Source organism: Pongo abelii, chromosome 7, assembly GCF_028885655.2.
Source record: "Pongo abelii isolate AG06213 chromosome 7, NHGRI_mPonAbe1-v2.0_pri, whole genome shotgun sequence".
Taxonomy (NCBI): Eukaryota; Metazoa; Chordata; class Mammalia; order Primates; family Hominidae; genus Pongo; species Pongo abelii.
Window position 1 is genome coordinate 151,058,442 of NC_071992.2, and position 14,903 is coordinate 151,073,344.

Here is a 14,903-nt window from a genome sequence, read left to right on the forward strand (position 1 = left end):
GGCCAGGCACCTTGGCTCATACCTGTAATCCCAACACTTTGGGAGGCCAAGTGAGGTGGATCACCTGAGGTCAAGAGTTCAAGACCAGCCTGGTCAACATGGTGAAACTCCATCTCTACTAAAAATACAAAAAATTAGCCGGGCGTGGCGGCAGATGCCTGTAACTGCAGCTACTTGGGAGGCTAAGGCAGGAGAATCACTTGAACCTGGGAGGCAGAGGTTGCAGTGAGCTGAGATTGCGCCACTGCACTCCAGCCTGGGCAACAAGAGCAAAACTCCATCTCAAAAAAAAAAAACAAAACAAAAAACAACAACAACAACAACAAAAAAAATAGTGCCTACCTCTTAAGCTACCATGAGAATTAAAATGACTATTAGTTGTAAAACACTGAGAACAGCAACTGTAGCATAAAAAAAGTGCTAGAAAACAGCTTGTTAAATAAAAAATATTGTCATGAAAAATTTATCTGCCACGTTAGTGAGTGAAAAAAGATCACAGAATATTAAGAATAATCTCAGTTCTGAAAAATACATATGGGTGTACAAAGAATGGAGGAGGGCCTTCTCTTTTTCAGTGTAACAGTCATTGACCCCAGGCAGTGACATTTTGGAATATTTTCACTTTCTTAGTATTTTCTGTTTCATTACAGGTATTAAAAACTAAAACAAACAAAAGTAATAATATCCAATAGGCATTCTCAGACACTTCTGGAATCTAAGTTGATGTGAGCTTTCTGGGGAGAAATCTGGCAATATTAACATACTTTCCAACCCAGCAATCTGGTTCTAGGAATTTATCCTACAAAAATCATAACACAAGTCTACAAATATGCGTACATATTGACACACACACACACACACACACATTTAGGAATAGTTATTAAAGCAGTATTTACAACAGTGAAAAACTGATAAAAACCTAAGTTTTCATCAATTGTACCCCGGTTGGTACAAAAAACAGAATACTTTATGGCACTAACGAATGATGCCACAGAGCCACACGGAAAGATGGTTTTGGTGAGGGTCTTGAACATGCAGGGAAAGACTCTGCACTCTGCTGTGATGGGGAGACACTAAGGCACTATGTTTTAGAGCAGTGGTCCCCAACCTTTTTGGCACCAGGGACTGGTTTCATGGAAGATAATTTTTCCACAGATGGTGGGGTGGGGTGGTTTGGGGATGAAACTGTTGCACCTCAGATCTCAAGAATTAGATTCTCAATAAGGAGCACGCAACCTAGATCCCTAGCATGCGCAGTTTACAATAGGGCTCATGTTCCTATGAGAAGCAAGCGTCGCAGCTGATCTGTCAGGAGGCACAGCTCAGGTGGTAATGCTCGCTCACCAACCACTCACCTGCTGTGCAGCCTGGTTCCTAACAGGCCACAGACCGGTACCAGCCTGCGGCCCAGGGAATGGGGACCCCTGTTTTAGAGAGTTGACCCTAAGGGCAGTGCAGACTGGGGAACGGCCACAGACCCAATTGAACTTCGGGGCCTCCAGGGTCTGTGCTGTTGACTTTGAGCCTCAAACCCAGAGCTTGACCTGAGGTCTGGAAGAATGGAAAGCAGAAAAATTTAGTGTTGCCAAAGAGCAAAGTCTCCGATTTCTAGCCATAATTGTGCAGAAAGTCCAGGAGTGTCTCAGAAGGAAACTGACAGGAAAAACTCTGTGAAGGTACAAACAAAAGGGATTCTCGAGAAGACAGCATAAAATGATTGGAGAGAATTGCATTCTCTGAAGGGCTTAGGCAGTGCAGAAACTACAGACAGCAGAGCTGCCTCGATGGCTAGCACTGATTAAAATGCAACACCATTACCTAGCTGTGCCGGAGCAGGGGACATGCATATGTATGCATGTGAGACAGAGAAAGAGAGACAGGGAGAAAGAGAGAGAGACAGGGAGAGAGGGAGAGAGAGAGAGACAGGGAGAGAGAGTGTGTGCATGCACGCACAAGAGGGTGGGGGAAAGACTCTGTAACCCAAATCCAGTGATTAACGAATCACTGGAAATCAGAGCTTCGGGTTCAGGGGAGGTCCATCCTAATCCTTCCTCTTTCAACCATCTCATTTCTAAAATTATCTTTATTTCCCAAAAGGACTTTAGGTTCTGAAACAAGATGCGGATTCTTCTGAAATGACAGCACTCCCGGCCTACAGCTCTCACACGGCAATTACTCAGGCTCCATTTAGGGACAGCTCCACCTCCTTTGATCCTCATGGGTTATTTTCATGAGCCCGTGCAGCCCCACAAGGTTTTACATCATTGCCTTGAGAGTTCTTTATGAGAGGGAACAGTGTCTGGTATTTTCTACAACTTGTACAGATGTTGGCAATGAGCCTTGGCCACCAACCTAGATGTTCCATAAATATTAGTTGATGAGTTACTCAATAATTCACCCAAACTATAATAGGGTTTTGCAAACCAAGAGTCTTGCTTATTGTAGGGAGGCATTTATGGTGAGGAATTTAAGAACAGGGGTCAGAGTAGGACAGCCTGCGTTCAAAGGCCAGGTCCCCTTACTAACTAAAGGATCCTAAACAAATTACTTAATCTCTCAGAGTCTAAACGCCCTCATCCAGGAAGGAGGAAAGATGACAACAGTACTGTATCCATGTGGTTATGAACGGCTCGCTGTAATAGCTGGCATTCACTCGGTGCTTTCGGTATAGCAGGTACTACTGGAAGCACTTTCCAAGTCCTATCTCACTTAATTGTCAAAGCAACCACAGGAGACAGGACTGCTTTTATTCTGATTTTACGGATGAGGAAACTGACGCAAAATGAAGTTAATAAGTGCTGAAGCTGGAATGCAAACCCAGACAGCCGTAACCCAGAGCCTATGTTCTTAATGAGAACTGCTTCCCACATAACATGGTTAGCACAATACAAAACAGAAAGAACTTAAACATGGGGTACAGTTTGAAGGCTTCAAAAATGGTGCAAGGACTCAGCAACAACAGAACCCACAGCAGAGGCCCTAACCACTCCAGCGCAGCCTTGCTATTTCATTCCTCCGACAAAGGCCATCTGCAGACACGCTACCCCACAGTGACTTCATTCCCTAACCACATCTATTCGCCTTTCAGCCTCTTTTAGAAGCTGCTTCAGAGCTGAAGCCTAGTCAAGAATGTATCTGAAGGAGGCACCCGATAGTCTTTATTTTCTTCAAGAATGCCCACTGAAATCTAGTCCTCAGCCAACGCTGGGCCATCGAGGTCCCTCATAGGAGCCTTGAGGATCCTAATCTCTGCACTTCAGCCCACATGGCCCCATCCATCCACTAAGATGTCCTTCCTTCAATTCAATGCCACCCAAACTGTGACACCAGATTCACTCCTGACTTTCCAACAGAATGCTTTCTCCTGCTGACAATTTGTTATCGATTAACATGATGCATTTAAAACCTTGTCTTCTTTCCCAGAACATAAGCTCAGCAAAGACAGAGGCTGTGTTTTACCATCCCTCCAACTCTCAAAGCATCTAGCAAAGCAGTCCCCTGACCTACATGCCATGGGCATCAACTCCCAGATGACACATTCACTTCAAAGACTACTTACAGTAATAGTCAGTCATCATTAGGAAAATAAGCACCTTTCCAGATGGGTGACAGCTGAATAAATATGTGCTATTTCCAAGTAATAACTGACCCAGTGAAACCTGATATTAGCAGATACACCTCTTCATAAGAAATTGACATGTTCAGCCCTTTGGCAGCATTTACCTGCTTCTCCTTCCTCCTCACCCAAATTCAGCACGATAATGCAGATGTGCTTCCGCAGCTGGCGCGTGTTGGAGAACTTCCGACAGCACTTGCTACACTCCAAGCTGCTTGGAGGCAGGCTGTTCCCTTCCTCCGGAGCCAGTGGGCTGTCCTCAGTCAGACTCACAATGTTTTCTGCCAGCTCCTCTTCCGTGCTGGACTTCTTCGTGGACCCCTTAGGCCTGCCTCTCTTCCTCTTCATGACCAAAAACTCTACAGAGGAAACAAGAGGGCACAATGGAGTCACGTGAGACGGCAGTACAGGGCTCACATTCACCCTCCAAGTGTGAGGATATGTTCAGGTTTCACGTTTTATTAAAAATGAAAAATCTGAAGTGATTCCAGAAATTAACAGCTGCAAACAATTATTGTTGGTGCTAATATCATTGCATCTGTGTACTAATGGGTAATCAATTTTCTAATGTTCTGATTCAAGACAATCAGTTTATCAGCATCTCTGTACATCTTTCTCCAGCAATGCTGGGAGGATTTTAAGTTGCGGCTGTCAACCCCTGGTTCACAAATCCTGCCCCTTGTTAAGCACCATTTCCACTGAAATTCAGTTCTCAGAAACTGCTTAGGGACTTCTTTGCAAAGCACTCTCAAAGGCTGCTGAGCTTGTCATGCCCTTAATGAGTTTCACAACTATTCAGATTATTTCAAGGAGTCATAATTATTAGAGTCAAATTGTCCTGGCAAGAAAAAGAAAAAATAATTATAATCTAAAGCCACAAATTATAGCACTAAAGACAATAACAATATTTTTCCAGTTTCCTAGTGACCTAGTGATTTTCAATGGCATGATCACAGCTGCTTTAGAGCAAGCTTAAAATCATTTTACAACTTCTGTTTCTTCTCAATTAGTGTTAATTTTTAAGGCATTCATCTCCGGAATGAAGGTGGGAATTAAGAGGAGTGAACAGAGGCCAGGCGCGGTGGCTCACGCCTATAATCCCAGCACTTTGGGAGGCCGAGGCGGGCGGATCACGAGGTCAGGAGATCGAGACCATCCTGGCTAACACGGTGAAACCCTGTCTCTACTAAAAATAAAAATAAAAAATACAAAAAAACATTAACCAGGCGTGGTGGCGGGCACCTGTAGTCCCAGCTACTCAGGAGGCTAAGGCAGGAGAACGGCATGAACCTGGGAGGCAGAGCTTGCAGTAAGCTGAGATCACGCCACTGCACTCCAGCCACAGCACTCCAGCCTGGGCAACAGAGCGAGACTCCGTCTCAAAAAAAAAAAAAGATGGGTGAGTAGGGCAGGGAGCAGAGCATCTCATCCAGTTGTGTGAAGGTGGAGGGGTGTGGTCTTCGACGATAAGACTTGGGAGATGTCCCTGAGCGAGACCAAGCAGAGAGCCGCCAGCAGCCTGGCTGACATCCCCAATGCCAGCCATCTGTCTGGCAGAGGCGTGGCATTTCAGCAACCCTCTTTGAACCTGAGCATTGGGGTAGACGAAGGAGTCCTAGATTCTGGCACCATCTTGGGTACACGTGCATCTGTAGAATGTCTCTCAGGTCCCTTCCTGCTCTCTCTAAAGCTGTTGCTCTGTGCAGTAGGACACCAGCCACTTTATCTACTGCTACTACCATGAGGACCCGTTAAGTAAGTCACTTGTGCTCACAAATCAGAGAGGGAGGCCACAGGGGCAAAGGGGAGCAGAGATGGGCAGAACAGTCTGGGGCAGAGTCTGCAGGGACACAACAGCCTGACCACAGGGAATCTGGACAAAGGAGCCTGCCTTGGTATGGGGCACCCAAGATCTCAGGGAAACCTGGCACCAGAATGAGGCAAGAGATTTCTTGGGAAAGGAGGGCCCTTGCTGGAACTGAGCTTTGACTGAACTGCAACGCCACTGGTGAGTGGGTAAGCCTTGGCTGAAAGATCCAAACCAGAGTCCTGCACCAGGGCAACCAGAGAGATTCCTGCCTTCACTCTATCTCCCTGGGGCATGGTGAGCAGGGCAGCACAAAGAAGGAGAAGGTACTTAATGATAGGAAGGCAAACCAGGTAAAACAAGGGACAGAAGGCCCTGGGAGCCCTCCCTAGATTTAAACAAGGAGAAAAAAGGCTGTGTTTACAGGAGAACCAGCCCGTGTGCAAGGGAGAGGGGAGGAAAGAAATAGAAGGTACAGAATAAGAAACCATTTCCCTTGGAGTCTTTAAAACTTTTCTCCTTATTCTTCTTCATAACAACGTGTACTTGCACAACCTACTGAAGCAGCAATTCATATCAGAGAAGCAGAATTAGCAGACAGGCTACAAAACACCCACCTCGTGTTATGTCAGCTGAGTTCCAGAAACAGGGTGCCTAAGAGTTTACTGAAGTCTGTGGCCCAGGTCTAAACCCAGTGACAGACTCTGCCATCCCGCAGACACAAGCCACTCCCCTGAAACACTCTACGAGGATGCGATTGTGAGTGAAGAATTAACTTTACCCAAAGAGAAGTCTGGCCTTTGCCCTTGGCTACAGGGAGGTGATTTCTAGGCTCCCAGATGTCCCTCCTGATAGGAGCATCTTTGTTTACCCAGGGACTTTGGCAACCAGACAAACAATGGGATTTATGATGGGGACTTTGGAAAATAAAAGGCATCGGTCAGAACCTACAGGAGGGACACAGACTAAAAGGCGGCATGTGGGCAGTGTGTCATGGGGTGCTAATAAAAACTCAGGATACCAAGGCTCAAGTGAGCTTCCCTGATTAGAAATACTCTTGAGTGCCGTCCTACGTTGTAGCCAGGAAAGAGGTAACTTTGCTCAGGACTCCATGGGTGGACCAAAAGCTCCACAACTGGAACCTTCCCAGCCTGCGACTTTACCCACACACCTCTCTCCCTTTAATTGGCTCTCTGATTTGCATCCTTTGAGTATAATCAAATTACAATCATGAGGACAGGGTTTTCCTGATTTGTGTGAGTTATTCTAGCAAATTATCAAAGCTGAGAGAGGTCAAAGGGATCTTCCAAATCTGTAGTAGTAAGAAAGAAGTAAGGGTGGTCCAGGAGACCCCCCAAACTTGTGGCTGGTATCAGGAGTCTTGGGCAGACTCGGTCGTCTTGTGGAGAATTGTGCCCTTAAGCTTGAGTTTGGCAAACTTACTGTTGTGGGGTACCCAGTGTTTTCTCCACACAGACTCAATGGAGCACACAGAGCCACAGTGTTTGCACTTGCTGGAGCACAGCACAGCGTGCGGTACAGCAGCCATTGTGAGTCTCCCCTCCCCCAGACTGGAGACTCCTTGAAGGCAGAGTCCCTGTCCTGATTACTTTTTATCCCCCTCAGCACCTAACCTGGTGCCCTGCACAGCAGGCAGCCAGCAAATCTGGGTGAATTAAACTGATGAGCAATGCACAATTAATTCCACGGCACGGAAGAAATAAAATCGGCCTGAAAGCTTTGGAAAACCTCAAACACGATGGTGAAAAAACTAATCTTCCAGCTTGCTGCATCCATAATTCAGATCCTCAAGACCAATTAGCTAGCTAAAAATGAAATATTCATAAATGAACTTGAATAATTTAAGCTCTGAAAATGAGTTGCTGCTGTCAACTACTCGCATTTTATGGCAGAGCTGAGGATCTTGGGACTGGGCAAGAAAAATCATGTAACCTCTAAATCAAAACATTTCAATGGAGTTAGCTTTAATTCCTCTTCCTCCCTCTGAATTCCTTTATTGAATCTGCCACTAAACTCTATGGACTTTGCCCTAAAGATGTCTGTCCAGTAAATTCCCTCTCTGTTCACACAGCAACCTCACCACCCAGATGCCTGCACACGGTGTCCAGATTCCAGCCTCCTGCTCTGGGCTTTCTCTGCCTCCATCACTCATCTGTCATTCCCTCACTCTAGAATCTTCCATTGTTCTGGATGACTTTGCCCACAACTCTCAGGCCTGGCCTTCAAGGTCCTTTAGCACGTGATCCAACCCTACACATATGCACATGCACACACACACACACACACACACACACACAGTGCCCCCACTTCCTTCTTCCTCCCCCTTGACTGCTCAGGGAAATGTTCTAGACCTCTCCAAATATACACAGAGAAACCCTGTCTCTTTTCACTTACTTGTACTGTTCTCCCCACCTGTGACCACCTCCTTCACTACCAATCAGACACCAAGCCCCAGTTTAAATCCTAACATGTCCGGTCCAGTTAAGACCTCAGTGCCTCCTCCATGAGGTGTCCCCAGCTAAGTGAGCAGGATGACCATCCCCACAGCTTGATGTGAATTACAGTGTGAACCACACACACATAGGGTGTGTATGCACCCACACCACTCCCTGATTGTTTCTATTTTTCCCCACCTTTTATGACAAACCCTGAGGTCTGAGCTGGCCTTTTAATTCCTGGGTCCCACAGGGTCTTGAACAGAGCTGGATGTGGAGTAGATACAATTAATAAGTACACACTGATCCACTGTCTGATGATAGGAAAAGAAATATCTGGAAAAGAAGCCATTTCCTGTGTCCCCAGTTTCCAACAGGAAGAAAGGGCTGAGCCACAGTGCCTCTTAACTCTGCTCTAAATCCATAGTTTGGGGACAACTTCCTCTTAGTCAGAAAATCATCCTTGCAGATACAAGGCCAAAAACTGGCAAGGGGCAGAGAATCGGCCAAAGGATTTCTTCTAACTCAATCAAAACACAACATGAACACTATGAAAAAATAGCCAACATTATCAAAAATTTAATAATGTAAGCCCTTTATTTGTGCATCACTCAAGTTTGCAAGGCACTTTCCCAGCTATTATCTCATTTTAGCCTTATAAAAATCTTAAGAGATAGATGTAGTAAACATAATGTCCTCAATAGGAAAAGAAACAAGGGACACAACGGTTCAAGTAGCTTGGCACGTTTTCCAGAACCAGCTGCTGAGCATGCAGAACTGGAATTTGGGTTTCCTTATTCCCAGTCAAAAATGTTTCTGCAGAATCACATACCCCTGAAGCATGGGTAAGAAAAGGTCAGCACTAGACACTTTAATAGAGACAATCTGTGCTGTGCAGAGAATGCTGGCTTGGAGCTGGACCGACCTGGGTTCAAATCTCCCCTGAGCCTCCGTTTCCAATGCGAAAAATAAACACAAAACTGCCTCTATTTTATACAGTCACTACTGATAAAAGCAATCCATTACAATGCTGGGCACAGAACTCAGGAGGTGATTGATAAATGGCAATTGTTTAATATTATGGCCATAGTCATTAAGATTCTGACTTAGAATATCTCTTTTAAGAAACTTATCCTCCCACCTCGTCCACAGTTAGATAATGTGATTTCTTGATGTACATGCATTCTCATTCATTCTGACTCAATACGCATTTTTTCCTTGAGTTGTTCATTTTAAAATAGCTCTCACACCAGGAAATCCAATGTAGAATTAAAGGCACACAAATTTTATTATGCCTAAAACCCTGGATACGGCCAACTTCCCAGCACTCGCACAGAGCAGCTCAATCTCTAGTCACACCAACTGGAGAATTTCGGAAAATCCTGAAAGACTAACATTTTAATGCCCTGACAGTCAATCTCCCTGACATTTATTTCCAAAGCTCAGGAAGCAATAGGGGAGACAATGAATTATTTATCATAAATAAGGGAAGACAAGCCTCTTAGGTTTATGAGGAATGCAACATCCCCTTTGCAGGGACAGACTGCATCCTGTTCCACAATGCCAGGCACCAGGGAGGCTGAAGCCAGCCCAAGCCTGCTCCTTGTACTTTTACCAGCCATATCGTGGAAATGCCATGCAAATAATGGCGATAACTAATCATTATTAAGCACATATATCTCAGACACCATGCTAAGCACTTCACATGCATGTCCTCATTTAATCCCCAAGGGAGGCATTAGTATGATCCACATCATATAGTCGAGGTCACTGAGGCTTCAGAAGATTAACTAATTTGCTCTAAGTTCAGGGAATTAATAAATGGCAGAATCAGGAATTGAATACAGACCTGTTTGCCTCAAAGTCAGTGAACTTCATACCCATGTCATAGCAAGTCCTTTGGACAGTTCAATTAATATCTAAGCACAGAAATAACATACTTTGACCTCTTCACTAAGTTCTGCAGGAAAATGATGATAGTCTCATGCAGTGACAAGCTTCAGTGTGACCCCACTCCCTGGGCTGGAAAGTACACGGATGTAAGGTACAGGAGGGTACAATGTCTAACAGGCAGTCACTGTGGACTAAGGCATCATGTATGAACATGCACTTGTCTCAGAACATATGAAAAAGGCCAGTATCTTATCTCTCTTTGACAGATGACAAAAGTCACAGCCATGCCACTTGTCTAAGTCCCCAGTAGAGCCTCAAGGCTGTGGTGCAGGCTGTACCCTGTGTGAGGCGGTGATTGAAGACTCACCAGGGCCAAATTCCACTAGCCAAGCTGTGTGCTCCAGCACTGGCTGCATCAGCCCTGAGCACGTTTTATGTTTGTTCACCCAGAAAGAGCTCCTGTTACTAGCTCATCCCCTCAGAATGGGGGCGCCTTTTGTAATCTGCACAAAGGTCCCTATGTGCCAGCCAAGGCTCCAGCAATCACATGAAAGCTCCAGGAATGAAGCCTAAGTCTGATTCCAAGATGCATGCCCTTTCCACTACACTGTGCTGCTGACCAGGGCAGATCAGAGTGCTCAACGTTCGTACATGCACTCAGAACGACTGGATTTGTGGTAAATGCCCAGAATAGACAACATACAGATTTAAACATAGACACCAACCTCCCCAGGAAGCCTCCTTTTACCCTCACATTAGAGGACGTCTTTAGCAGCCTGAACTTAACCACACAGAGGCACTTGCCCTGCTGCACTGAAACTGCCTTTTTGCCTATTTGCCATTCACCAGCTAGGAGGCCAGAGTCAACAGCCTGTGGGCCCCTCCTGCAGCCCCAGCACCTAGCACAGCACCCAGACATACAGCAGGCATCCAACAAATAGTTAATGACTAAAGAGATGGAAAGGGGGAGCGGAGAGGAAAGGAAAGATAAGAAAGGAAGAATTCCTGCAGAGGGTCTGAAATGAGAGAGAAGATGGGAGAGCCAAAACGAGGCTCTCGGGAGACCCATGTACATTCGTCCTCAATTGCCCCAGCCTCCGTCAGGATAAATGAATGCATGTGTGTGCACACACACTCTCACACACACATGCTCATACACACCCATATACAAAATCATACACATGCACACACATATCCATATATACAATCATACACACATACACAAGCACCCATACACACAACCACACACATGCACACTCACACACGTACACAACCACATACACAACCCACGTACACAACCACATACACATGTGCACACTCACAAATGTACCGTATACACAATCTCATACACAAACGTGCACTTACACATGTGCCCACAACCCTACACACGTGCACTTACACATATGCCCACGACACACAGCACACTCACAAACGTGCCCATATTCACAATCACACACACACATACACTCACAATATGCCCAGATATGCAATCACACACATGCATACTCACATGTGCACATATACAGTATCACACACATGCACACTCACACACCATCTATATACACAATCACAATGTACACACTCCAACGTGCCTATATACACAATCACATGCACACACACAAACACACCCATAACATACATGTGCACTCACAAACACACCCATATACATACACACAGAGATATGATCACACACTCACACGCACATGTGATCACACACACGAGAATGAGCTTGGTCCATTACGAAATTTCTTCTTGGATCACAGCCAGAGGTTTGATGAGGAAAAGAGGAGGAAAATGAAAGGTCTTTCTGCAGACCACTTCCTACATGAGCAAAAAAGATTAAAAGGCTATAAAATAAACCAGAGGATTTCAGCGGCTTCACGTTATAATGAGAGACCAAAATAATAAATCAATTACTACTCAGTTAAAGGTTTAATTAAACCATTTCAAGTATCTCTCAACTTAAAATGAATTGTGAAGGTTAAACCTGAATGAAAATCATTAGAGAGAAACTAAGCCTCTACAAGCCTCAAATTTTATAAACTTTCACAAAGAGAAAAGGAAAGACTTGAAGTTCATAATGAAAGCCTTTTTAAAAATTTTTGTCATGTTAAGAGGCTGAGTTTAACTAAAGAATTAATGCTTTTTAAAATTAAACTACACAGACAAAAGTAGTTTAGTATACACACAAAAAAAAGAAAACATATTGAAGAAGAATTTGTTAAAAGTAAATTATTTAATAAAGGAAAATAATTTATAAAAGTAGGCTCAATGATAAGAATTTGATTATTCCTGGACTACCACCATAACATGCAAATAACATCAAATCAGCTGGGCCTAAATCCCTCCCTCTCACTTACTAAATAGGTAATCTTGAACGTGCTGTTTTAACTCCTCTGAGTCTCTAAGCCACATATTCCTCAATTATAAAATCTGGGCATCAGCCAGGAAATAGATGTGAATAACCCTATAAACCAACAAATTCTAATACATATATCGAACATGCCACCCAGCAACAGCAGAATACAAAGTATTCTCAAGTCCACATGAAAAATTCTCCAAAACAGACAACATCTTAGGCCGTAAGTCAAGTCTCTATGAATTTTAAAGAACTGGGCCAGGCACGGTGGCTCACGCCTGTAATCCCAGCACTTTGGGAGGCCGAGGCGGGTGGATCACAAGTTCAGGAGTTTGAGAACCAGCCTGGCCAACATAGTGAAACACTGTCTCTACTAAAAAAAAAAAGTAGAAAAATTAGCCGGGCGTGGTGGCAGGCACCTGTAGTCCTAGCTACTCAGGAGGCTGAGGCAGGAGAATCGCTTAAAACTGGAAGGCGGAGGTTGCAGTGAGCCGAGATCACGCCACTGCACTCCAGCCTGGGCGAAAGAGCGAAACCCCATCTCAAAGAAAAAAGAACAGAAATCATTCAAGTATGTGGAATTAAATTAGAAATAAAAAGGAAGAAATTTGGAAAATTCAAAAATTTATGAAAATTAAATGGTACTCTTAAATAGCCATTGGGCCAAAAAGGAAATCATAAGGGAAATTAGAAATACTTTGAGATGAACAAAACAAAAACACAACATACCAAAACTTATAAGATGTAGCAAAGGCAGTTCTAAAAAGAAAGTTTATTGCCTACATTAGAAAAAAAGAAAAATCTCAAATAAACAACATAATTTTACAACTGAAGGAATTAAACAAAGAAGAATAAATAAGCCCAAAGTGAGCAGATAGAACGAAATAATAGAGTAGAGCAGAAATAAACAAAATAGAAAAAGAATAAAAAAGTTCAACAAACTAAGAACTTGTTTTTTGAAAAGATAAACACAGTTGAGAAACCCTTAGCTAGACTAACCGAGAAAAAAAGAGAGGCCACAAATGAATTAAATTTTGAATAAAAAAGGACACATTATAACTGGCACCACAGAAAGACAAGTGATCATAAGAGACTACTATCAACAATTATATGCCAACCAACTAGATAACCTAGAAGAAACTGATAAATCCCTAGAATCACACAATCTACCAAGACTGGATCAGAAGGAAATAGAAAATCTGAATAGATCAATAACAAGTTAGGAGACTGAATCAGTAATCAAAATCTCCCAACAAAGAAAAGCCCAGGACCATGTGGTTTCACTGGTGAATTCTACCAAACATTTCAAAAAGAATTAATTCCAGTTTTACTCAAGCTCTTCAAAAAAATTAAAGACGAGGGAATACCTCCCAACTCATTTTGTAAGGCCAAAGCTAGACAGACACTACAAAAAAAGAAAATTACAGGCCAATATTCCTGATAAACAAAAATACTCAAAAAATACTAACAAACTAAATTCAACAGCACATTAAAAAAATTACACACCATGATAAAGAGGGTGTTATTGCTGAGATGCAAGGCTGGTTCAACATATGCATATAAATAAATGTGATATATAACATTTATAGAATTAAGGACAAAAATCATACATGATCATCTCAATAAGTATGGGAAAAAAGTTTGACAAAATTCAACAACCTTTCATGATAAAAACTCTCAAAAAACTAGATAACAAGGAATGTACCACAACATAATAAAGGAATGTGCTTCAACAAACGACAGACTCAGAGCTAACATAATAATCAACGTGAAAGGCTGAAAGCTCTCCTCTAAGATCAGGAATAAGACAAGGGTGCCTACTCTCACCACTTATATGCTTCCTGGCATTGGAAGTCCTAGCCAGAGTAGTTAGGTAAGCAAAAATACAAAGCATGCAAAGTAAAAAGGAAGGAGTAGAACTGTCTCTGTTTGTAAATGACATAATCTTAGATATAGAAAGCCCTAAAGATTATACTTCTAATAGCTTTTGGAAAATGTATAAAGTTACAAATGTTACAAGATACAAAATCAACATACAAAGATCTGTTGTGTTTCTACACAAAAACAACTGAAAAAGAAAACGATCCCATTTATAATAGCGTCAAAAAAATACTTAGGAATAAATACAATCAAGGTGAAAGATCCGTATACTAAAAACTATATCAATGAAAGAAATTGAAGATGACACAAATAAATGGAAAGATATCCTACATTCATGGATCAGAAGAATTAATATTGTTAAAATGTTCATACCAACAAAAGCAACCTATAGATTCAATGCATCCTGGAAATCTAAGGTAAAGCATGGTGACTATAACTAACAACACTGTATTATATACTTAAAATTTGCTAAGACATATCTTAAATGTTTTCACCATACACATACAAAAATAATGGTAGCTATGTGAGGTAACAGATTTGTTAACTAACTTGATTGTGGTACCATTTCACAATATATATGTATAACAAATCATCACTGTAAACTTACACAATTTTGTCAAGTATACCCTAATAAAGCTGGAGAAAGAAAGAGAGAGAAGGATCTGAAAGATAAAAGAAGTATCTCAAATCAATAGCCTACCCTTTCCAACTTAAGAAAAAAAAACAGAAGCAAGCTAAATCCAATACAAGCAGAAGGACAGAAATAATAATGCCTAGAATGGAACGAGATTATATAAAATATAGAAAAAGAAAAGAGAAAATCAACAAAACCAATGTTTTTCAAAGATTAAGAAAATGCCAAACCTTCAGCTAAACTTACCAAGAAAAAAT

At 42.6% G+C, this 14,903-nt stretch overlaps 1 protein-coding gene across 4 annotated transcripts in view; it reads right to left on the minus strand.

The window, feature by feature from the left end:
- ZFAT (zinc finger and AT-hook domain containing) overlaps positions 1 to 14,903 on the minus strand; it is a 234,291-nt gene that overhangs the window by 155,623 nt on the left and 63,765 nt on the right. For all 4 annotated transcript variants that reach the window (XM_054518860.2, XM_024251400.3, XM_024251401.3 and 1 more), the window contains one exon: positions 3,724 to 3,975. In XM_054518860.2, the coding sequence (XP_054374835.2) occupies positions 3,724 to 3,975 (252 nt within the window). The remainder of the gene's footprint in view (positions 1 to 3,723; positions 3,976 to 14,903) is intronic.